Below are 26,972 nucleotides of genomic sequence, written 5' to 3' on the forward strand. Positions count from 1 at the left end.
ACTTGACCTTGAGAAAAGAAATTACACTACCCTCTTTCCAGTTAAAAAAATTTCAGTTTCCAGGAATTTGAGAGTATACCTAATCTGAATGAGTTAGAAACTGTTCTCAGAGGCCGGGCATGATGGCTCATGCCTATAATCCCGGAACTTTGGGAGGCTGAGGTGGGTGGATCACTTGAGCTTAAGAGTTCGAGATCAGCCTGGGCAACATAATGAAACCCCATCTCTACAAAAAATAGAAAAATTAGCCAGGCGTCGTGGTGCACGCCTGCAATCCAGCTGCTCAGGGGGCTGAGGCAGGAGGACTGCTTGAGTCCAGAGGGTTGAGGCTGCAGTGAGTCATGTTTGTGCCACTGCACTCCAGCCTGGGCAATGAAGCAAGACCCTGTCTGGGGGAAACAAAAAAAATTGATCTCAGAAAAATAAGCATACAAATGAGAGATAGAAATGAATAGAGATATGGTATCTCTTAAATTAGAAAACCAGCACATATGCATTCTAAATGAGACAAGCATATAAAAGATGTCATCGTAGAGGAGGCAAACTCAAGTTGAAAAGCTTCTTCCCAAACATACTCTAGTCTAGTACATCGACTATAGGATATTTAAGACCCCACACACTATTACATCACAACATCGTTTATTATGTGAATTTTTTACAATACAAACAAAAAATACAGAAATGCAATATATGAATACAGCTAAATGCAGAATGGTGACTTTTTTCTCTTCAAGAGGCCATGATTCCCATTTCTAGTAAAATAAAGAGACTGCATATAGGTAGAAACAGGTTGGTCATTAGCTTCACAATTTTGCCTAGAAATGATCTATAAATGCATTTTCCCCCCGCTACTTACCATAAAGTGTAAAAAGGGAGTTAAAGGAAAGTTTCCTTGTTGGTTCCTACCATATGAAAGATGCTATATTCTATTTTAGCTGGGCCAATATATGGAAAATATCTAAATTAAATGTTATTACAAAAATGAAGCAGTAATGAGATTCTGGCTAAAGAGGGCACTAAATGAGAATAATATATATTTAAAGAATCCAAAACAAACAAACAAAAAGAGGTTGTTATAAAAAAGCTCTAGGTGCACTGTAAGCATATAGGGTTTTTTTTTCCATGTGTATTTTTAAACAATGGAAGTGTCAAAAATAGGGTCAACTGTGTTAGACTAAATTACATTATTGTATATGCTGCACTGAATGGAACCTTTGTATTATAATTATCATAGAGAAGCATAGTTTGCATCATATTATGGCAATTTATCCTCAATGAAAACCTTCCAGAGTCCTTTTATTTTGGAATATCCTGTAAACAATCAAACCACCAGAACATGATTGTACAACAGTAAAATGTTCTCTTGCATTAAACTGAAGATATCTGTTTAATAAAAAAAGAAGAAGAAAATGTAGGAAAGGTACTTAGAGCTGTTACTTTCTAAGTACACAACACCCTAGACAATTCAAGGCATCGTAATCTCCATCAAGAACAACAACAAAAAAAATAATTTTTGTCATGCTGTTAAATCCATCATTATGGATAAAACTGGTGCAAATTGGTCAAACGGATCCAACAAACACTGATGTCCAAGCTGGCATATTGGCAACTAATACGTAACTGGTGGTCAATAGAGAGTTTAAAAGATCTTCCCTTTCTTCTTGTTCTTTTCCAAGGTTCTAAATGATGAAAGGGAAATAATCAAGATGAGTAACCATTTGATAAACATGATAACAACAGCTAACCCAATTACAACAATGTTGGGATTTTCAGATACTTTTTCATTGAAAAAAATTAAAAGACTTAGAAGTAAACAGCTAAGACAATGTTAATCTATAATAGTATTTTCTTAGACAAATATTTGACAAAACTCCAGGATAAATAGTAAAAAATATGGCAAAACCCAATTTTAATATACAAGAACAATTATTTCCAAATGAAACAGCACAAACTAAAAAATATCAACCAGCATTAAACAGGGTGTTCTTTTCCCCCACTGTCATTTGCATTCTGCAGTGCAACTGCTTTTACAAATCTATTTTCCTCTTCTTTGGGGAAAATGTTAACAGTAGTATAGTGTAGTAGAACAAATGTCAAATCTGAAAATGTTTAATAATGAGGATAAACTATATAATCCTTATAGGAATGCCACTTTTCAGTTTTAAATGAAACTATTAAGGAAAAGAACACCAAAAATTCAAATATTATTGAATTTTGTATAAATTAAGAGAAAGTAATTGATTAGCTGTAATGGAAATTAAATATCTAACATTTTGTCTTAAGAATTTTATCGTAACAACATAATCCAGTACAGTTAAAACGTATTCCTAAATATGTAACAGATTTTGAAGAATGTTCCCTTTGTGTGCCAAAAATTGACAACAACCCTTATGTCCAACAATTGGGGGGAGAAGGTAAGAAATCCAATTAAGGTAAGTTAACTGGGGAGAATGTTATGAAGCTGCTAAATCATAATTATGAAGATTAAGTCATGAAAGATGTACTGAAAAAATACTGCTAATGGACACAGACTGTATCCATCCATATAAAAATATTTATCCATGAAAACCATTGTGTTTGGAATGCATGATAATGGGTGATGACTTTTTAAGTGTTATTCTAATGTTTTTTAAATAAGTAGGAAAACAATTCTTTAAAACATTAATACACACATTTCTTAGTAATCTGCTATTAGTTACCTTGAAGAGTTCTGTTGTTCTAAAATACGTTGTTGAGCTTCCCAGTTTGCTTTCTCATCCTCAAACTGACGACGTTTTTCCTCTAATTCTTTGTGTTGTGCTTCCAAATTCTTTTTCATTTGTTCATGGCGCCGCTGGAGCTAAATCATAGCACAGTATATAAAACAAAACTAAGAAATCAGAAGCAGAAGTATGTTTCATCCAGACACCCTAAGGATAGGAGTATGAGCATTGAATAGCCCTATTGTAAATTCAGAGTACTACCTGGAAAGCACTGTCAAGGACTCCTCCTACTTTAGGACCCAAAAGGCCAGTGACCCAAGACAATAATCTTGGGAAACAGTAAAAAAAAAAAAAAAAAAAAAAAGCAACAAACTTAACAGTGTGGAGTACTTTATAATGGAAAATTACTATCTTATCTCATTTTTCTTTAATCACAAATATGTTGGAGGCTGGGCAGTGAAGACATCATTGTTCTCATTGTACAGATGAGGAAACAGTTGCAGAATTTAAATGACTTGCCCAAGATTGCTAGCCAGAAAGTGGAAGAACCAGGACTTGAATAAGCCTCCTAATTCCAAGTTTAGAAAGCTAAGACAAGTGAAAAGAAAGCAGGTAGTTTAGGATCCTAAGAGTTCAAAGATGCCAGTAAAGTACTCTGATTCCTGTAAGCAGTGGTTCTCAGACATTGGTCTTCATGAAAATCACCTGGGATGTTTGTTAAACATACAGAATCCTGAACCTCACTCAGATGTACTGAATTAGAATATCTGGGTGTTCAGTTTGGAAATGTGGATTTTCAACAAGTTACAGGGATTCTACCGCAGGTGGTCCTTCCTCCTGTGTGTATTAATGCTGTAAAGAATGCTGACTGAGAGGTAGTAAACACTCATGCAAAGTAACTGCAGAAACAAAGGGCTTTAAGTCCAAGAGATCTTAGATAAATAATTTCATTTAGATGCAAGTCAATCCATTTCTGAAAAAAAAAGAAAAGTCAACAAATTTTTAAAAGCAGATTAAATCCTCCTATACCAAATACCCAAGGACTATTCAAAACCTTCGGTTATCCAGGAATTATGTTTTGTTATAGATTTTACTACATTGGTGAGTTAATATTAACATAATGTTAATATACAACATTATTATATTATACATATTATATATTATATATTATAATTTTGCATACAATTTTTCTTTTTTGCAAGCCCGAAGTGACTTCAGATTTATTCCTATTTCAATTATTTCATGCAATTCTTACAAGACAGAATCACCTAAGACACACTTAAGCAAACATGAGTAAATCTGAGGTGAAATCTTCCTGATGACAGCAAACAAGCTGCTAACAAATGTCAGAAAGTAGGAACCTAAGAAAATGTCTCTAGTTATTTTTTTTAAATGCAAGGGAATCACATATACACAATTCGGAATAGTAGTTACCTCTGGGAATGAGAGAGAGGGATACAATAGGGGACAGGCACACAGGGTCTTCAAATGAGTTGATAACATTCTATTTTTTTAAGCCAGGTGGTAGGCTTACAGTGTTCATCATTCTTTAACTTACATTTATGTTACATGTAAGTAATTATCTTTTGTGTTAACTGCATGTAGATAAAGGTATAGGTCATAATCTCACTCTTAAGAAACCCATGGGGTCAGACGCCTTTCGAAGTTCAACATTTTTCAGTTATTAAAACCACAACACTGTTTAGAAATGAGCTCATACTATATTTATAAAATACCTTCTGGGCTATCTGGGGCAGCAAGTATAATCAAACACATTACTTTTTATTTGTTTCAGTAAAATATATAAATATTCACAATATGTAGGATTAAAACTTAGTTCATGTTAGGTTTTGCAGTTTTCAGAGCTTTTTCCATTCTGAAGTTGTGAAAAACAGGACTGTGAACCTATCTAGCAATTAACAGCAAACTTAAAAATTAACTGGGTTCAAATGCTGGCATATTAAGTTAATTTATCCTTCTTCTTATCTATAAAGGAGAGATGGGCAATAATATCTACCTTGGAGGGCTGTGGTGTGCACTAGACAACACAATAAATGAAAGATGCTTGGTGCTGTGACTGATGTACTGTGCTGCTAGTTGTGCCCCAAACAAGTATTTCCAGCATAATGGATTTAAGGAGAAACTGTATTAAACAAGGCTAAAAGGGTTTCTTTACCTATTTATGTATTCACATGTATCATATTTACATAATATATATCATGTATCATATACATGATGATTTGCAAACTCATTACCACAGGGATGTTGGTAAATACACTCTAGATGTGGTTTCATAAAAGACAAAGAATCTAGAATGAGCATGCCTAATTCTCTAATGGCTTAGAGTATCAGGTGGGAACCTTGGCCCAGAGCTCTTCACAGGTCCTTTAAATGTTAACATTCCATCCTTCAAAGAACAGTTCTTCAAAACTATCTTCACCATTCATAGTAATCATGAAAATTCCCAAAGGGTTCCTTGGCTACAGATTCACAATTACTTATTTGTAATATTTACTCTTAGCAACATGTCCTAAAATACATTTGCCTCAAATATAAGTTAAACTACTTTTAGATTCTCAATGGAATCTAAGTGTGGAGATAATGTAGTAGACTCTTGATTATTCCTGTTTTTCAACCCCTCTTTGGATATAGATTTTCCAGATTATATGTGAATTACTGAAGAGGTAGAGATTCAATGCATATATTTGACAGGCTGATAAATTAATCTCCAAAATGTCATGTTAAGAACTTTAATTATTCATTTATAATACAATAGAAACAGCTAAGACAGTGATTCTTGATTGGGAGTGTGTGTGCATGCACATTTTGGTTTGCCCAATGATAGGAGGGCACTGCTATTAGCATTTAGTGGCAGTGCCAGGGATGCTAGTCCTGTAGTGCTCAGCAGTCTCAAACCAGGAGTAATTATTCCATATCCTGGCTAAATTAAACTCAAAACAAATATAACAACAGTGAAAGATTTTAGTAAGAAATTACAAGAAAAGCCCAATAATGTAAGAGAAATTATGTGGAATAAAAACATTTCCTCGAAATTATTTAATACTTTCTCATGCCATGCATTCTATTTACTCAATGGATTACAGTACTTTTGTTAAGCCTTTAGTCAAAAAAGGTTTCCGTATTTTATGCAGTAATTACAAAAGCAATGCAATCAACTCTAAGAATATAACAGAAGAGATCTGAATCTCTTCTTAATATACTTAGATACAAATATCAGTGAAGCCACATAAAACACAGGGATCTTACTAAATTTTATCATTAAAGATTGTTTTATACTGTCATCCATATATATATATATATATATATATATATATATAAATCCATCCATAAATTATGTATATAATTTTGAGACAAGGTCTAGCTCTGTCACCCAGGCTGGGGTACAGTAGCACAATCATGGTTCAATACAGCCTCGATCTCCCAGGCTCAAGTAATTCTCCTGCCTCAGCCTCCTGAATAGCTGGGACCATAGGCGCATGCCACCATGCCTAGCTATGTAAAAAAATTTTTTGTAGAGATTGGGTCTTGTCATATTGCCTAGGCTGGTCTCAAACTCCTGGACTCAAGCAATCCTTCTTTGGTTTCCCAAACTGCTGGGATTACAGATGTGAGCCACCACACCTGGCCTTCATCTCACATGTTTTAAAATAATTTATTATTTTATAGGATTTTTTTCGTTTTTTTTTTTTTTTTTTGAGGCAAAGTCTCGATCTGTTGCCCAGGTTGGAGTGCAGTGACGTGATCTCGGCTAAGTACAACCTCTGCCTCCCAGGTTCAAGCCATTTTCCAGCCTCAGCCTCCTAAGTAGCTGGGATTACAGGTACTCACCACCACACCCAGCTAATTTTTGTATTTTTAATAGAGACAGGGTTTCACCATGTTGGCCAGGCTAGTCTGAAACTCCTGAACTCAAGTGATCTGCCTGCCTCAGCCTCTCAAAGCGCAGGCGTTACAGGCATGAGCCACCATGCCCAGCCTATTTTATTATTTTTAATTGTATCAAATTTATGTGGAGAAAATTTCATACTGAAATCACTTCTTTATTTTGGGATTACCCATAGTTTTTTTCTACTATTCTCAGACATCTATCAAACTAACTGTTCTATGGATTCTTATGTTCAGTTTATCTTTTTCTCCATCTTTTCTCTCTTGCCACCTATTGAAGGAAATGTCTCCAAGGTCTTTTTGATTAATAGAAACTAAATGTATAACTCAACATCTAGAAGGGTTTCAAAATAGTAGATACGTCTTCTGGGATGTTTTGTCATTACCCTGCCCAATGTTGTACATGTACATTATAAATAAGAAAGGCCCAACCTTAACAAAAATTATCACATTCCCTAATTTTCTCTCCTTTAATTGTGTGTAATTTATCCAGGCATATCTTTAGTTCAATAAAGGTTATTTCCCTCTTTTTCATTCATACACAAATAAGTATGGTCAATTATTATTATCCTAACACTAGTTTTTGTGCATACATCCACCCCCAAACTCTCATTTTTAGTGTTCTTATGCCACCTGTATGGAATGGTTTGTAATTTTATTTTTTCACAACTCAAACTTGTTCATCATAACTTTAATAATTCATTGTAAGTACTCTATTACACTGTCCTACCTAATATACTATGTCTAAGCACTTACATATTGAAGCATATATTATTATAAACACAGTGCTTGCTTCTAGAAATTTCTCCATTTTGTTACATTAGGGTATTAATTTTGAAAAAACATGCATAAAAGGTTACTTTATCTATAAATTTTACTGAAGACACTACTTAAAAAGGAACGCAATGTCTGCTAAGAGATAGAATATTAGACTGATTACCTCAGCTTCAGAGTCCTTCAGTTTTTGAACTTTTTCTTTGACCTTCATCTCAAACACCTGCTCCATCTCCATCTCCATCTTCTTCATTTTAGCTACATGCTCCCTTCTTTCTTCTTCCATTTGTGCCAGAGGGCTCCTGTCATAAATATTAAGGGTAATCATTAAATGTCTGTGAATAAAAATTATAATACAGAACTATGAAACAGCTGATGAAAACAAATGAGATGCTATATATGTATGTCATTAATATATTTATAACCTAGAACTTCTTTCCGTGATATTTCATATATAAAACTTGATTATTATGGAAAAAAATCTAAAAATCAAAGATGTTTTCTAAACCTACTGCATATCAAATTTAAGGATGACATACCAAATAAACTGTAGAAGGAAAATGGGAAAAAAATTCCCAAAATACATTCACAGAATAAAACATTAGATGAAAATCATTTAATTTTGTTCTTTAAACATTTTAACATGAAAAACAGAAAATAAGTAATGAAGTTAACATATGTAGAATATTTTTACCAAAATTTTTTTACCAAAATTTCAAGTGTTACCATCTCTTCTAAGACAGCTACTAAGAACACAAAAATTATTATTTGTTTTGGTAACTGAACTGATGCTGGAAGCAACTACTAGTCAATACTTAGAGCACTATTTAGGCATACAGAATATTTCTAGGTCCCTTATAACTTCAATGCTCTTTAAAATTCATTCCACTTAACTCAAATATTTCAGTCTTAAGTTTTAAAGACTTTCAGTGATTTAAAACACACACACATACTTTAGAGATAATCAGGAGCAAATATTTTGTTAATAATTATTTTTAAATGCCAAAAAATAGACATAAGCATAGTTTAAAAAAAAAAAAAGTTCACTCTGTTGACGTTAAAGTCCCATGGATTCAAATCTCCTTGAAGAATTGTGTTCAAAATTTTCACACTGATATATATTTACAGGTGGGCTTTGTTAAGGCTAATATACTTTCTCACAGAGACACAAGAGAATGCCAAAGTACCTAGTGCTTTTAGCAAAGGAGCAGAAAATGGGCTCTTTGCTTTGAGAATCTCTGAAAATTATTCAATACCCTAGGACAAATTAAAGAGATAAGTACTTCTTTGACTTTGTTAATAAAGCATGCTTGTTTTGCCTCCATAAAAACAGGCTTTGACCGTTGAGGTTTACATGTTAAATGGGTAAATTTTATTGCAATACACTACTTTTTAAAAAAAAAGAATTAACTCACGGCTTAAAAACAAAAACCAGACCTTGGATTTCACCCATAACTTTAAGGCTAGTCATTTTAACCCTGATTTTACACACTCTTATTATGGTGACTTTTCTCCTTATTAGGCTAAATATTTCTGACCATCACAGCAACTGTCTTTTCTATCAAGGAAGCAGGCAAGAGAGCTAGACAGAAAATGTTAGAAACAAAACAAAAAGGACCGAATATTGGCTACTAGTTTTTCTTAACAAAAAGGAAGAACAAAGATGTGATGTAATGCTATGATTAAGATGATCTGTTTTCGCAATTGCATAAATTAGAATAAAATGTTAACTCAAGGATATTTCTTCACCAAAAGAAAACTTACTTCTACATGCAAACCTGCCACATATTTTTCCAATTAAACAATGAATCAAAAGTTCTGAAAATGAAACTAACCAGACATATTAACTTAGAACAAGAACCTGCATTTTAAAAGTGGAGTCAGCTGAAATACATTTCCAAGTGTAAATACCATTTTTTTTGTAAAAGTTGAGATGCTTAATAATATATTCCTCATATTAATGGCAAGTGTTTTTAATATAGTTGCCTCTGATCTCTTGAGCACACCCAGTGTCAGTGACTGCCCTGAAACAGCATACCAAATGTGTGTTTGTGTTTGCCAGCATTCTTCCGGTGAAAGGGTCCAAAGCTTCTGTTAGATTTTCAGAGTCTCTAATTCCCACTGTCCCCTAACACCCCAAAAATATTTTTTAGTTTCTAGAAAATAATCTAAAAACAATTCTTTAATTGCTAACCTTAAGTAAATGAATATGTATATTTAAGTAATTTAAGATTATCCAATAATATAATTATGATTGTAAATATATTAAATTAGAAATCAGAAATATCTATTCCTACCTACACAACTCATCTATAAAATGTTTATCTTTATCCTTGTGAAGGAGCAGGTAATTTTGCCACTTAAATTATTATTTAAATAATTCTAAGGGGAAAATAAGAGACTGCCGAGAAAACACGCAATGATATTTCAAATCTTCTTTTAGGCCAGGAACAGTGACTCACACCTGCAATCCTAGCAGTTTGGGAGGCCAAGGCTGGCAGATCACAAAGTCAGGAGTTCCAGACCAGCCTGGCCAACATGGTGAAACCCCATCTCTACTAAAAATACAAAAATTAGCTGGGCATGGTGGCACACGCCTGTAATTCCAGCTACTTGGGAGGCTGGGGCAGGAGAATTGCTTGAACCCAGGAGGCAGAGGTTGCAGTGAGCCAAGATCATGCCACTGTATTCCAGCCTGGGTGACAGAGCAGGACTCCATCTCGAAGAAAAAAAAAATCTTCTTTTAAATTCAAAATTTAAGTATTAAAAATCCCTGTATAGTAAAATCCCCTGCCATACATGCCTTCAACTGTATCATATCCACAGGAACAAAAATTAGTGATTTAGCACATTTAAAATAAAGCATGCTAAAAGCTGCAATTAAAGCCAAATGCATAGCTTTCACAATTAAATTATTAAGGTATGTGCCCTAAATAAAAAATTTACAGTAAAATTCACTAAAGCTGATTTATTTCCCAAATTATGTTCATAATCATTACATTAAATCACTACAAAAATATGCTGTGCACTTATCTTCTGAAAGTCTGTTCAAAGTTTTAAATATGCTAAATGTGTTTCTAAAAGAAATTTGCAATTATTTGACAGTTAAGATACTGTAAGTTTTTTAGCCTTGTAAAAATAATCTGACCAAATATACTCAAATACTGTGAAAAAATGTTCATGCATATTTAAAATGAATTTTTTGAAGTCTCTCACCAGAAAAACGATCTTTCAAATTTTTAATTTTTAAATTAACACCTCACTTTTAGTCATCTTTATTAATTTTTAGAAAATCGAAACAAAAAATTGTGCTTACAATGTAGAAAATGTAGGGAGACCACTTTTTATCTTCACATTTACTATTTTTTTTCCAAGTAAGACCTTTTATTAAATGACTGGAAAAACCATTTAATTTATATCATTGCCCGCCTGCTTTTTAACAGGAAACTCTTATCCACCCACATATAGTAGTAAAGCTTATAAACCTATCAGCGAAATTAAAAACCCAAAGAAATGAAAAAAACTTAGTAAAACAAGAAAAAGAAAATGGTTCCAACATAACCCGAATATGAAACTAAATCCCCAAAGACTTAGCTCCTTCTAGAGTAGTCTTTATAAGGTTAAAATTCCTGCAAGCCATACCCCTTCATGTGACCAATAAGAGAATTATAGCCACCACATAAGGATGACCTAGTCAAGTTCTACTTTGCTGCATTACACATGACCCACACTTGGAGTGTAACAAAAGGCAACCATGTTTCATTTAAATTATGTGTGTGGTCTTTCCTAAAGAACAATTAAGCAAGTAGATTTACATACTTTTGCTCCAGTGGTCAGTAGGTCACTATGCAAAATTTTCCAAAGGAATTTCACTTCAATAATTTCAAAGATCAATATAAAAATTTCCAAAAATTTTGAGTAATAAGGGTTGCCAACATTTTGTTTTGCCACGTGAGAGTATTAAAACCAAACATAAACAAAACTTCCAACTACTATCATTATAATTTCATGAAAGGACACTTGAATAAAGAGTAAAAGATATGACTAAGTTTAATTTTTTGGAAACTTGAAATTTTCAGCAAATTGTCTTTATTTCTATTTAGATCAATGAAAACTCTGTCATGTATCAAGAATTCTGAGAATCTCCCTTTGAAACCTGTATTTTCAGTCATTTACTTATAAAGTTTTCCCAAAATGACTGATGGAGAAGGCTATAGAGAACAGAAAAATAAACATAAGGCAGAGAGAGACTAGGGTGTGCCCCAACTTGGAGCAAGGTATCTATTGTCACAATTGGTACCAATGATAGACATCAGTTCTGAAAAAGAGTTACCAATAAAATGTGATTTTAAGTAAAGGGGTACAAGGAAGATCAAAGAAAAAGGAGGCAGATAAAACTTCAAGAAGGAAGTTTAGCAAAAAAAAAAAAAAAGATGGCCCTCCTCTTACTGGGGATCACCTCCTTTAAGAGATCAGCAGTCTGGATATGACCAATTCTTCTTCCCTTTCCTTTATAAACCCTTGCTGAATTTTCTTTGATTTGAGAGGTTACCCTTTCTGTGGCTTTCAACCACCTATCACCCTCCATATAGGGATGCAAGATGCATTCTCTAAGGATATAAGTACTTGGATGGCTCCATACTTTCTTTGTCAGAAACAGTTGTAATTACTGGATAGCTGCTAAGAACAGCATCCACTTCTCCAGATCTAAACTTGAGACAAATTACAGCTGACTGGACAAGTTCAGCTATTCTTCAGATTGAAACCACACAATCTAATTCTTGTTTTAAGTCCCTCTAAAACAGAATTGTTCTAGGGCTATTGACATAACAGAAAGGCACATTTTCAGACAACTACACATATATTTTAAATTTTTATTTCATGTTTCAACAGACTCTACAGTTTGTCCAAAACTATCTCAGAAAATTAAATATAAGATAAACTGATCTACAGTTACACACTGCTTAATAATGGGGATACATTCTGAGAAATTCATTTGTCATTGCGTCAACAACATAGAGTGTACTTACACAACCCTAGACAGTATAACCTACTACACACTTAGGCTCTATGATACAGACACAATATTATGGGATCTTGTCATACATGTAGTCAGTCATTGACTGAAACATCATTATGTGGCACATGAATGTATTTTACTATTCACTGTCTAACATCTTTAAAAAGTTTAGCTTATATTCTAAAACCAAAGTGTGATTAGCACTTTGTGAAACATACATTGCCAAAGATCAGTTTAACTATAAATTTTCAATAGGTTCACCTTCCATTCCAAAATTCTTGTAACTCTCAACCCCTCCCCACAACCACTGTCAAAGAATATACTGCTATGGAGAGTCGCATGAGAGCAATACAAAAGAACATTAAAATAAGCCTAAACTCACACCTGCTTACTTCACTTATTTAAACATTAGTCTTTCTTTTCAGTTATTCATGGATATGTATTAACCTATGAGGAAAAGCAGCTTACATCAGCTAAAGCACCATAAGTTGTTAATGATTTTTAAAGAAAAATTTAACAAAAATACTTTTTGAAATTGCTAACATTTTCAAGACAATGCAAGATACAACCAATAGATAAAACTTCTAAGTGATTTCTTTCAGGTTCAGTATGTGTTATTCAATGAAGTAGTAACAATCTAATTTATCAAATCATATTAAATATCTATTCCAATTACAGCCATTCCCCATTTGGCTTGATGTTGTAAAATGTTTATTTTCCTATTTATTATTAGCATAAAATATTATGCTAGCTCCTGGGGCAATTTTCTTTTTAGCAATGCAAACATTTCTCTTTTTTATATGCACAGGCAAAGTATGGTCATGATTCCTCTCTTTAAGAGATATATTTCCAGTAGAATTCCACTATTTATGCTTTCACCTGGGATATAGTTTAACTCACATATTCACACAGAATTTTGTATATGCAGAAAAATACTTAATGATATTGTAATGATCTTAATGATACTGCACTACTTTAAAAAGCCTTATATTTGAGACATGGGAACAAATAAATAATTCCTTATATCTACAACATAACAAATGTTTAAAAAACATATTGAATAAGTACATATATTTAACAAAAAATATGTACTAGTAGTATTTTATTTTAACATACAAAATTATCAGTAGCTTTATGTATATGTTTCTTTTAATGAGTTAAAAAGTTCATCGTTAATGATAATGAGTTTAAAGTGAATTAGGATTTTATGAACAATATTCACTATGATGGATCCTTACATTTTTATGCCAAAGTTCATAAACATTTTGCTTTTAAAAAGAGATAAAAAGCCTTCCTTTTGTTTACATATTGAGGCTTACCTCAAACAGAATATTTTATTTTAAATATTTAAGGGACATTTTTCTATTCCACTATAAGGCATGTTAACCACTATGGAAAACACTATAGCTACTTTGAGAACTTGTCTTTCTTATTTATATAGTTGATCCTTCAGGATTATCTTCTAATGGTAGATAACACCTAGCTACAAATGCACATTATTTAAAACGGTTTTGCAATACAGCTATGCACTGCATAATGACATTTCAGTAAACAAGGGGTGGCATATATGATGGTGGCCCATAGGAACTAAAAAATTCCTACTGCCCAGTGGCATCTTGATGACCCTGAGTAGGCCTAGGCTAATGTGTAAGTTTATGTCTTTGTTTTTAACAAAAAAAAAAAAGTTTTAAGTGAAAAAAGAAAGAACTTCTAAAATAGAAAAAAGCTTATAGAATAAAGATTACAAAGATAATACTTTTATACATCTGTTCAATGTATTTGTGTTTTAAGCTAAGTGTTACTATAAAAGAATCAAAAAGTTTTCTAAAATTTGTTATTATAAAATAAAAAGTTACAGCAAAAAATATTATTGAAGACAAATTTAAGAAATAAATGTAGTATAGCCTAAGTGTACAGTGTTCATAAAGTCCACTGTAGTGTACAGTAATGTCCTAGGCCTGCACATTCACTCACCATTCACTCACTGACTCATCCAGAGCAACTTCCAGTCTTGCAAACTCCATTCAAACCAAGTGCCCTATACAGATATACCATTTTTAATCTTTTATACTGTATTTTTACTGCACCTTTTCTATGTTTACATACACGAATACTTAACATTATGTTACAACTGTCTATAACATTCAGTACAGTAACATGCTATATAAGTTTACAGCCTACAAGCAATAGCTGTACCACATAACCTAGGTGTGTAGAAGGCTCTACCATCTAGGTTTGTGCAGGTACTCCATGTTGTTTACAGAATGACAAAATAGCCCAATGACACATTTCTCAGAAAGGTATCCCCATTGTTAAGTGACATATGACGTAATTATGATCTTCAATAATGACAGATTTTTAAAAAGCAGGACACAGACATGGTTACCAGCTTCCTCACACATCTCTTTTTTCGACCCCAACATGAAACCACCACAGCTTGAGATATAAGCTCAATAGGGCAAAGCTACACACTTTGTAGTCACTTATACCACTCTAACAACCAAAAGAAGAAAACGAAACTCCAGCTAATTCACTCCCTGGAATAGGAATAGAGAAGGTAACCAAGAATAAATTCATCTAAATATTCCTTTTGTTAAAGCCTGTCCTTTTTTTCCACATAATCTGTAAGTGAAAACGCTATCAAAATGGTTCATTCAAAAAAAGCTTCTACTATTAAAGCAAAACAATATAAATCTATGCTGCTGTGCATAGAGAACACTATCCACATTTTCTACTGAGTAGCCAGGAGAAATTTAATGAAAATGAAACAATATGATTACTGACTACAGAAATAATACCTTTTTTGGCGAAAAAAATACATACTTACTTAGTCAGCTGCCCTTTATTCTTGTTGTTATCAACTCCATTATAAGTCACAGCTGCCAGTTTTCTGCTTCTGTAGTTCTCATAGTGGACATTATTAGTAACATCTTTCAAGTCCTGCATGTGTGTTCTGTCATAAATAAACAGCAAGAGTTTGCTTCTATTAATAGCTAGGGGGAAAAAAGCTTAAAAAGCTTTAATATAAATTCAAAATTTTACTAAAACAAACATTTCAGATTTAAAATGAAAAACACTATTGTTAAGGAAGGTGGCATTCATCTGTTTTCATTTACACTCAAAGTAGACCAACAAAAAATAAGCTAACTTGACACCAAATTTAGATTCCAATGAGATTTTAAGACCCATAAATCCCCCAAAGCAGTTACTGAAGGATGACCTTTCTATGAAAAGAGTATTCATCTTTGTATTACCTATTTAAAAACTAGACAAGATTAGCTACTACTGAAGCTTATAAAATCTAAAAGAAACTGCCTTTTAGCAATATTACTAAGGTAATATATGAGTTTTTATTAATACATAATAATAAATTTCAGATCACATATCAAGTTGCTTTCAAACAAGGAAATTTTAGAGTAGTTTTCTGTTTCTTCAAACTGTCTAGTGAATGTATTTTGGTTAAACAAATTTTTGCTTACAGCATTTCTATCATATATAAAATCAATACATATAAGTCTACAATACATATGAGATGATGTAATCATTATTTAATAATTCAAGACACTGAAGATACCCTTAGCTGCTCTACGGATATCCTTTACCAATGCAGTGTTCTTGGATATACATGGTGTGGCAATACTCTATTGTCAGTCCTCCCTCTTCTCATCATCCATTTTATCTCAAACTACCTATATCTGCCATCATTCATTTTCACCACTTTACTAAAACTCCTTTCTGGGAGACAAACAAAAAAGTGTATTGTTGGCTGAGCACACTGGCTCACGCCTGTAATCCCAACACTTTGAGAGGCTGGGGCAGGCGGATTGCCTGAGCTCAGGGGTTCAAGACCAGCCTGGCCAACATGGTGGAACCCCATCTCTACTAAAAATACAAAAATCAGCCAGGTGTGGTGGCGGGCACCTGTAATCCCAGCTACTTGGGAGGCTGAGGCAGGAGAATAGCTTGAACCCAGGAGGTGGAGGTTGCAGTGAGCCAAGATCACGCATTGCACTCCATCCTGAGTACACGAGCGAGACACCGTCTTAAAAGAAAAAAAAAAGAAAAAAGTATATCGTTGTACTGTTTTTATCATTCCTTACATCCAGAAAACCTTTACTGTTACTTCACAATCCAGCTTCTTGAATCTCCCCCTTTGTGAATAAAATGTGATATCCAATCACTCTGATTCATTTCGTACTGACATTTCCATGCAACTCTCTGGTAGTTCACTCTCCTTAGTCCTAAGTCTGGTTTTTCTGAAAATCTCATCTCCCAGACTCTGTCCCTTAATAAATTCACGTTCTCTTATAACCACAACAGTTACTTCTAAAGCTCTACCACTCCACTTCAGGAAAGTCAGGCAGCTCCCTACTCCTGGCATATCTGGTGGTTGACACTGAACAGTTCATGCTAATTTGTCAATCTCTCGTCAAAGACTTCAACTACTTTGGAAACCATTTTCCCAGCCTTGACATCAAAGCATTCCAACCATGACCATTTTCTCCTTGGTTGTCATTCATTTTTGGTACAAGTGTATGTCATAGGTGACATCATACCTCTTCAACTGTAAGCTCCCCTTTACAAGGAACATGCCATTACCTTTTATGCCCCAATGCAGATAGCAGATAGGAATTTTAACAAAATTCGTAACTCAAGATTGAAGCTGAGATATGATAAACACTTTTTGGAATAAATTTTTGTTACCAGTTTCTCTAAGTTGAGAATAATAACAAACACCTATGCCACTATAAAACAATGTTTATGTAATTTTTCTTTCCTTTTGATACAGGGTCTCACTCTGTCGCCCAGGCTGGATGGAATGCAGTGGTATGATCTCGGCTCACTACAATCTTTGCCTTTCAGGATCAAACCATCCTCCCACCTCAGCCTCATGAGTAGCTGGGACTATAGGCATGCACCACCATGCCCAACTATTTTTTGTATTTTTAGTAGAGACGAGGTTTCACCATGTTGCCCAGGCCAGTCTTGAACTCCTGAGCTCAAGCAATTCTCTTACCTTGGCCTCCCAAAGTGCTGGGATTACAGGTGTGAACCACTGCACATGGCCTGATTTTAGTTATTATGTATCACATATCATCACTGCATCACCAAAAAATCATTAAAGGTCCTAAGGAAGAATACTTATATGAAATGTTTGTGTGAATGTGTAAAATAAAAGTAAGGTGAATTTACTAATTGTTAAGTTATTTTTGTTAGCGTCATCTAAAATTTTAGATAATAATTTTCCCTTTCACTAAAATCACTATAGTCTTCTATACGACTATATAATTCTGATTTTTTCAGGTTATACAAGTCTTTATTTCCATTTAATTAAATATGCTTTTTCATTTTACGATTCGACCCACTCCTCCATTCTCAAAATAATTTGGTAATTTGCAATACAGTTTTCCCCAGTTTCAGGAATTTGTCTCTTCCATTTCCCATTGCTGATACCATAACTCTTTCTGTTCTCCTTTTGTTTTCTTTCCCCATTTGATTTCTGAAACACCCATCTCTACACCCTGAAAATATCTGTATAATTTTCTTCCTTTCCATCGTCTTCCTTGGTTTGCCTGGAGTAAGTCAGTTCTCTCAATTAGCAAGAGAACTTCTTTGAACTTGCCTCTTTCTTAGAAGCAATCACTATTCCTTTGACCTGCAAGATTTCAATTATTTGGGATTTCTAGACATCTGCAATATTGGTATTGGTACTATATTTCCTTCCTTCAAGTAATTATTAAATATCCACTAGATGGCTTTGTCTTAAAGACATGAGCTAAATTAAATATACATCTTTTTAATAACTTTAGAATTTTTAGGCATAAAAGTCTTGCTGCTCTGCTCTATTAAATCTTCCTGCAGGCATGGTCAATTTGCTCTGTAATGCTTATACTAGGGAGGCCCCTTACTAGCTGCCAGGCTGTGAACCTTCGCATATTCAAAGTAGTCTCTGGGCCGCGCAGGTGTGGTGGCTCACGTCTGTAATCCTAGCACTGTGGGAGGCCGAGGCAGGAGGCTCACTTGAGGTCAGGAATTTGAGACCAGCCTGGCCAACATGGTGAAACCCTGTCTCTACCAAAAATACAAAAATTAGCCAGGTGTGGTGGTGCATGCCTGTAATCCCAGCTACTCGGGAGGTTGAGGCAGGAGAATTGCTTGAACCTGGGTGGAGGTTGCAGTGAGCAAAGATCACGCCACTGCATTCCTGCCTGGGCAACACACTGAGAGTCCATCTCAACAAAGTAGTCTCTGACTCAGTACCTAGCTTTCCTCTCTACAGTGTTTTAGCTTTGTAGGCAATTATTGATTGTATACTTTTAAAATACCTAAGAAAAAGTTATAGAATGCCACCATGTCAAGCACTGGGCAAGTACCATAGAGGATTTAAAAACAAGAGGAATGCAATGGTAATTTGTATTTATTAAACATTCTCTACTTATATACTGTCAGAGCAGATTATATTATTAATACATATTCTTCTGAAGTCACACTACAAGAATGGAAGAGGAAGGGAATATTCATAATAGAGCCTGAAGTTTTGTATTCTCAAAACCCAGAGGATGACCTTCTCGTGCGTTTGGTCTTCTTCACTAAGTGAGGCCTGGCAACCCCAACTGCTGAATCAACTCTATCATGTACTTCCTACCAAGAACACTGGCTCCTTTGAAAATAAAGATCAATTACATGCCAATTTATTCAATTTCAAAATTCACTCTCATCTCTACTGTATTTCTTGAGGTAGCAGTTTGACTCTCTTAAATTTTCCCCCTCACTTCTCACTTTGAGAATGACCTTGTTATTCCATGATTTCCAACTATTATCCATATTTATGTTACCTTTCTTTACACAGCTAAAGAGATTCTTCTGTTTTGGGAAAGTAGGGGTATGAAAATGAATGGATATCAACTTAAGACAGACATCTAAAACCGAAGGTTAAAGAGAGTACGTGGTAAAGGCGTAGAGAAGCAAGAGACAGAAGTGGGAAATGCGGAGTGAGGTAGGGAGAGGAAGGAGTGTGTCTCAACATGAAAACACTGAGGATCATTTTGATGCCCCTTCTGTTCCTTGTCTACTAACATCTCTAGTCCTATTACACTTTTTCTTCACGATTTCCTCTCTGCTGCTGCTTTTCTAATTCATTAGTAAGAGATCCTCTTTACTAGTCCTGGTCCTCTAATCAGGATGGCCTCAATGTCTTGCTCCCATAGGCTTTCCTTCTCTTTCAGCAGGTGTGCAAGACACAATTTAGGGATTTCTTTTTCTCACCTGGTGGGAAGATGGGTTTTGTTCACTGTGTTCCAGTACATAAAATGTGGCCTACTCACCAGCTATCAGGATGTGCACCTTTTAAACATTCAAATTCTAGCTTTTGACTCAAAAACTAGCCTTCCCTTATATAGTTTTCACAAGTTCTTCACATTAAGAAAAAAGAGCCTCTTCTATTTCACTTTCCATAGTTATTTCAGTAATAAACCTCAACACAAAGTATAATGATAAAGTAAAGAGACTAATTTTCCTATGTATCCCTAAACAAATTATTTCGTAACTTGCTCATGACTTCAAAACCTTGGAGAAAGAATCATCTACATGTAGTGCTTACTTCATTGCTAGACTGAATATAGAAATTTAAATTAGCTATATTTATAGAAGGCAAAAAGCAAATCTGTCCAATTCTTACCTAGGGAAAGAAAATCTTAAGCTATTTCCATCATTGCTTGCACTTACCTTATCAACATATTTCTTAGGATTGTAAAATCACAATGTTCACCATTTTCAACTGTAAGAAAAAAATAGACTGCATTTATTATATTTCCACTAAACCTAGTCTCTTCAAAAAATATTTCACAGGACCTTGGGGTGTAAAACAAGGAGAGGAAATGCAAAACAGATCAATTTTTTTGAGATTTAACACTAACACAGTACTAATGTAAGGGCATGACAGAGAAGTGTACTTTATTATTGTCTTATTGTAGTTTAATCCTCAGAAATAGATATGTAAATCTAACAAATGAGCTCTCCAGAAACAACTTTGAAATTTTGAAAGGGGAAATCATGTATTTTCTTATTATTGGTAAAAAATATATTTATTCTATAATACATTTAAAAAATTCAGTGGGGTGAGTGAAGGGAGAATCACTTTAGAAAAAATCTTAAGGTAAGCAAAATGAAAAAGGGAGCCAAGAACTTTAAGGTTCTTTACTTTTATTTTTAAAGAATGTATCACAAATAGGAATATTACTTGGGAGTAGACAGGTAAACTACAAGAGAGATGCAAATCAGTTTCTCCAGTGCGTATGTTTAAGGGATATGTAAGTTCTAAAGCCTCAGCTCAGCAATTGAAAGTTGCCTGGGCATGATGGAGCCAGCTGGGAACAAGGTACAGGGGTCACTAATGGGAAAATTGCCAATAAGGACAGTAACTTGAAACAATATCCTAAAAATTAAAGAACTGTTCAAAATAAACCAGGGGCAGTGGTGTGTGCTTATGGTGACGTGATGTGGGAGGAGCATAACGTGGGAGGATCACTTTGAGCTCAGGAATTTGAGGCCAGTTGGGCAACATAGCAAGCCCTCGTCTCTTAAAAAAAAAAAAAACAAAACAAAGTTCAAAAATAATAGCAACAAACAGATAAAACAATCATGTCTCAAATTTTGGTTTCAGCTTACTGTAATACAGAAGATTAAATATCAGATTAAACCAATACAATAAACCTATTGCCAAGAGGAAGGACTTCTGAGGTTTGGTGTTATAACTAAGATTTTATTGGTATTTAAAACTCCTTACTTAACAACCTCAATAATTTAAGATAGCAAGTTAAAAAACAAAACAAAAAACTCCTTACAAAACTAGTAAAGAGGATCTCTTATTAATGAAAATTTTTTTACTCTACATATGCGGTATCAAAAAGGGCAACTTTTACACTGAGGAAAGACTGTGAAAGTTTTAACTGGGCTTACAAATTTCTTCAATCATTCTTGAGGGTCCATGACCATCTGACATTCTGATAAAAGTGACTGGCCTTCTCTCCAAAATGTTGGATTCCAGGAGGTTCATTAGATTCCCTGGGAGCAAACTTTGGGCCCCAGGTAAAGAACCCCTGAATTTTAGGTATGTTTTCAAATAAGAAAACAGAAATAATCTTAATGATGAGACAGGAATGCCAGTCAGGGACAGCCAAGGAGGGGCAAGTTGAGTACCTCTTATTTTAAATGCTTAGGACCAGAAGTGTTTTGCATTTTTTTGGAATTTTGGAATATCTGTGTCATACTTACTGGTCGAGCATCCTTAATCCAAAAATCCAAAATTCAGAATGCTCCAGTGAGTGCTTCCTTTGAGCAGCATGTCAGTGCTCAAAACGTTTTAGATTTCTTTCTTTCTTTCTTTCTTTTTTCCTTTGAGACGGAGTTTCACTCTTGTTGCCCAGGCTGGAGTGCAATGGCATGCTCTCAGTTTACTGCAACCTCCGTCTCCCGGGTTCAAGTGATTCTCCTGCCTCAGCCTCCCGAGTAGCTGGGATTACAGGCACACGCCACCATGTCCGGCTAATTTTTGTATTTTTAGTAGAGACGGGGTACCTCTGTGTTGGTCAGGCTGGCCTCGAACTCCCGACCTCAGGTGATCCACCCGCCTCAGCATCCCAAAGTGTTGGGATTATAGGCGTGAGCCACCACACCCGGCCAACGTTTTAGATTTCCAAGCAATTCACATTTTGAATATTCTAGAATGTTCAACCTGTACTACAACTTTAGGACTGAACACATACTTGCCTGACTTAGTAGGATACAGGTTTGAAAAATATCAGCGTATTTAAGGGAAAATGAGACTGCAAGAACCTGAAATCAGCACTATCCTTGAAAATCTAGACTATATCAATACAATATGCATATTGTACTACTTACTATAAATACAAATTTTTAATCAGTTTTGAGATCTTACAGAAAGTCATTCACTGAAGAAAATCTTACCTTCAGCAACACCCCAAGGATACTGCCTTCCTCTGACCCTTTTGCCATTCACTTCAATGATAGTATTACTACCTACCACAGCAAGAGGTAAACGGTCCTATAAAACAAAGTATTCTTGTTCAAATACATCTCTGTAGTCCTCACAAATTCAAGTATAAAAAAAGTTACATTACTCAACAGATTAGCCACAAAAAAAAATTACTTTTGATAGTTTCTGTATTAGTTTTTAAGGCCATTTAACAAATATTTGGTAAACTGCCATCACATGGTATTACCACCAAGGTAAACAATAAATAAAATTAAATTTTCTCTTTAATGTTAAGAATATTCAAGCATATACTTGGTCAAATTATTTACTAAAAATCACTACAGAAAGTTGTCTCATACTTGGGGGGGATAAAAGGTAAAAAATACATTGGCATTTGGGGAAAAAAAAGTGGGCTAATGACTAGCCTACATACTTGATCACAAACCAACTACAACAGTACCTAAAGCAGGTAATAGTCTATTTGCTAAGCTCTAACTTCTGAACTTCAAATCCTGGCGACTGGATTTGTATTCATCTATGTATAGCCCTTCACAATTTTGTGGCTCCCGGAAATATCTAAGCAGCTATTTTATACAACTGCAGAAATTCTTCACTGGCGATGTATAACAATTTCATTATTCCAAGATATTTGCCTACATAATGCCATTATTCAGTACACCATTTTTAGGGCCAAACTATGTAGAAAATCATGAGATAAAATACAGAAAATATGTTGATGTTACTTTTTGGTTGGTTTTTATTATTTTTAATTGAAACATAATTGTACATATTTGTGGGGTACAGTATGGTATTCTGATACCTGTATACAAATATGTAATGATCGAATCAGGGTAATTAGCATATTTGTCAACACAAACTTATTTTTCTGTATTGGGAACACTCATAATCCTCTCTTCTAGCTATCTGAAAATATAGACTAAATTACTGTTAACTACAGTCACCCTACAATGCTACAGAACGCTAGAACTTATTCCTCCTATCTAGCTGTAATTTTGGTTGGCTTTTATACAGACAAAATAAATACATTTTTGTCTGGCAATTAAAACATAACAGAATGAATTCTCTCCTTTCTCATCACTTGTTTTTTAAGAGGGAAAAAAATTACATAATATGAAAGCCACTTAATTAAAAACAATTTGAAATAAGAATTGTGTTATTCGCCTCGGTAGTTTATACAATTCCTTATTAGATACACTAGCTAATCTTCAAAGTTAACTATAAAGTTGAATTCAACATTAAATCTCCCTAGGCATTTTTGTAAGCCAACTACTTAAAACACTGATACTTTTGATCTTTCCTGCAGACGCTGTAGTATGTTTTTAAGGCCTCAGATTACTTTAGTGTATGTACAGGGATGAACCTACCTTTATCTTTTTAACAAGTTTATTTTCTTCTTCATCGTCTGTTTCTGGAAATTCATATATTTTAATTTTATGTTCTTGGATTTCTTTCATTATCTAAAATGGAAGAAGCAGTCAGCAAAAGAGCACCATATATAATTAGTACGTTAGTCTTATGTTTATTACATGCTTCTTAGATTCCTATAAGGGTCCTTGGTTCCAGATCCTTTACTGTTTTTAATGATGCAAAGTTGTAATCTAAAAGTACTATGCTAGTCTTTTTTTTTTTTTTAACTGTAAAGTTGATATATAAATACCAAATCCAATTACTTCAGAAGTGTTAAAGTCATATAGCTATCATATCAAGAGTTCCAAAAAAAGATGTAAAACTCCAGAAAGGGATTTCTCTGATTGATTTCCACAGTAATGACCTTAGGTCATTTATTTACAATGACTGAGATTCTTCCTTTAGACACAAACTCCCAAGTATCTTATTTAGTTGAATAAACAGGGCTAAACTCACCTAAAATTTTTAGTAGAATCTGGCAAAAGTAAGGTAAAACTAAGTACAGCACTGCTCCCTGCACATTCATCAGAAAAATTCTTGCATGTACATGTATATACACACAAACTGAGGAGCAACAGGTATAAGATTAGGGAAGGACACAAGGAGAAAACACACCTTAGAAATTAAGAAGCTCAAGAATTAATAAGGAAAATGAAGAAAACTAAAGAAGACAACTTATTAATAACATCAGTCAAATTAAATTATCATGTCCAAAATCACGCCAAATTCTAAACAGAATACAGACATCCAAATAATTTTCAACTACCTATCCTTATTTGAACCCATAACAAACCAATGGCTAATATACTAAACCTATCTTCCCTACCTATACTTATATTTTGGTACAATTTTCATGGCAAAGGTTCCCAGCAGTTATAAAAGGACCCTGAACAAACTATGTTACATGGTTACTATACTAGACAGAAGTAAACAGAAGTAAAATTGTCACTGAAAGAAAATAAGACCACACATCTTTTACAATTAGGCTATGTACCTAAATTTAAAAAAAAAGAATAAACGAGGAATTGCAAATACATGATGAAGAGAAAAACGAATAATAGCAGCTAGCACTAAAAGCAGTGGTTTTAGTCAGAGGTTGTATATTAAAATGACCTCAGTACAACCACCAGAATGTGACCAATTTGAAAGAAGAGGTCACTTCATATTCATCTTTTTTATCAGTAAAAATCCAAATCGAAATACATAATAAATGAAGAGAAATGCATTATATACTAGTATTTGAAACTTAGAAATAGCACATTACAAAATAAAAATGGGAATGGGTAAGTGTAAAACAGAAAAATACTAGATACAGTAAAAACAATGTACTAAAACTTTCTGAAAATTAGTATGAATTTAGCACAACTTCAAAGTAAATTTTAACAGGCTTTTTATAACAGGTTTCAAGGTATTCTGAAATTCATACTGAAAAAGGTGAAAAACAAAATATTTTGTTACAATAGGACTATATGGACAATAGAGATAATTACAATCTATTTTTAAATGTTATACAAAGTTGCTGTGGTTTAAACAATATACTACTGGCCAAAAATAAAGACTACTGCAATAGAGAAAGGTTCCAGAATTGACCCTATATTTCATAAAATGTAATATATAATGAACAAGACACAAATTAGAAATATGTGTGACTGTGTAACTCAATATTATTGAGACAACTAGACATGAGTCTAGAAAAACAGTTTTGTGGTCTTCCAGCTAGTTTATACAGCATGAGACTCTTAATCTTAGGGTCATAGGTTTGAACAATAACTTAAACTATAAATATCCCATAAAGTGCACTGAAAACAAAATTAGGATATAAGCAGCAAAAGAGAAAACAGAAAAAATATTGTGAAAATGAGAGAGAACTAAATACTCAGAATAAAAAGAACCCATATCAATAAATACGGGTAATACCAAGTACTACTGGTCAAAAAGACAAAGGATTTGAACAGATGTTTACAAAAAGGGGGAAAAAACAGCTTTGTTTTTAAAATGTTCAGCCTTTCTGGAAAGTAAAAGGAAAAGACAAAGAAATGATTAGGTACCACTTCATTCCAAAAAAGTTTTCAAAATAAAAATAACAATGCTGGCAAAGTCACAGTGAACCAGATGTAGACTTTAGAAAACAAATTTGTTTTATTGGGAAAGCACCATGACAAAATCGGGAGTGGGGAGATAAAGACCCATAAAAAACAATCATAGCCTTTGAAAGAATAATCCTCTTCCTGGGAATTCATTCTAAAAAAATAATTTGAGGGGAGGGGAGGAGAGGGGAGGGGAAGGGAGAGGAAAGAATAATTCTAAAGAGTATGGGGAGAAATTGTCTGTGTGGGGGTATTATTAAAGAACACTTAAAACAGTCATATTTAAAAACTGACAAAGGCAGAAGATTCAAGAGTTATTTTTAACACAGTATAAATGACAATACAGTAAAGCAGTAAGAGGAATGGATTGCAATACATTATACTAAAAATAGTAAAAACTGCAAATTATGAGAATGGTATAAGAAACCTGGGTTAACCCATCCTGCTCACCTGTTTTTTAAACTGTTGGCATTCCTCTGGTGTGAGTGTGTCTGCTTTGGCAATAAGTGGGATGATATTCACTTTTTCATGCAAACGCTTCATAAACTCAATATCCAATGGTTTAAGTCTGAAATACACAGTATTTAATATGACTGAATTCATCAGTTTGGGAGAACAAGATTCTTCACATCCCCAGTGCTAGTTAAATACAATGTAACTACTTTACTTACTTATCAGAAACACTCTGAAGATGTATTAGGCCAGCAAAAGTTAGGTAGAACAGGACTTCAAGAAGCATTGGAGTGGCTAAGGCTTTGACTCCTGCCCTTGAACCCTGGTCACAGGGTTTTGGCCCTAAAGAGGAATTGGAAAAACCAGAAAGGCTCCTAATAGAATTTCCTAGAATTATCTCTATATTTATTATTCAAAATTTACAAGGTTTTAAAATTTTATTTTTTTATTTAATTTTTTAAGACGGGGTCTCACGCTGTTGCTCTGGGTGGAGTGCAGTGGTATAATCTCAGCTCACTGCAACCCACCTCCCAGGCTCAGGAGATCCTCCCACCTCAGCCTCCTGAGTAGCTGGGACTACAGGTGCACACCACCATGCCTGACTAATT

General features: G+C 34.1%; 1 protein-coding gene across 4 annotated transcripts in view; it reads right to left on the reverse strand.

Moving 5' to 3' along the window:
* Positions 1-622: 622 nt before the first annotated feature.
* Positions 623-26,972, reverse strand: part of SEPT7 (septin 7) — a 120,051-nt gene continuing 93,701 nt past the window's right edge. For 3 of the 4 annotated variants that reach the window (XM_025380199.1, XM_025380200.1, XM_025380201.1), the window contains 8 exons: positions 26,362-26,479; positions 23,782-23,874; positions 22,369-22,465; positions 20,128-20,179; positions 15,230-15,355; positions 7,549-7,684; positions 2,700-2,839; positions 623-1,679 (listed from right to left, as the gene is read on the reverse strand). In XM_025380199.1, the coding sequence (XP_025235984.1) occupies positions 1,640-1,679; positions 2,700-2,839; positions 7,549-7,684; positions 15,230-15,355; positions 20,128-20,179; positions 22,369-22,465; positions 23,782-23,874; positions 26,362-26,479 (802 nt within the window). In that variant the 3' untranslated portion in view covers positions 623-1,639. Of the gene's footprint in view, positions 1,680-2,699; positions 2,840-7,548; positions 7,718-15,229; positions 15,356-20,127; positions 20,180-22,368; positions 22,466-23,781; positions 23,875-26,361; positions 26,480-26,972 lie in introns of all 4 variants that reach the window. The other variant, XM_025380198.1, reaches the window with a different exon arrangement.

Source organism: Theropithecus gelada, chromosome 3, assembly GCF_003255815.1.
Source record: "Theropithecus gelada isolate Dixy chromosome 3, Tgel_1.0, whole genome shotgun sequence".
Classification (NCBI taxonomy): Eukaryota; Metazoa; Chordata; class Mammalia; order Primates; family Cercopithecidae; genus Theropithecus; species Theropithecus gelada.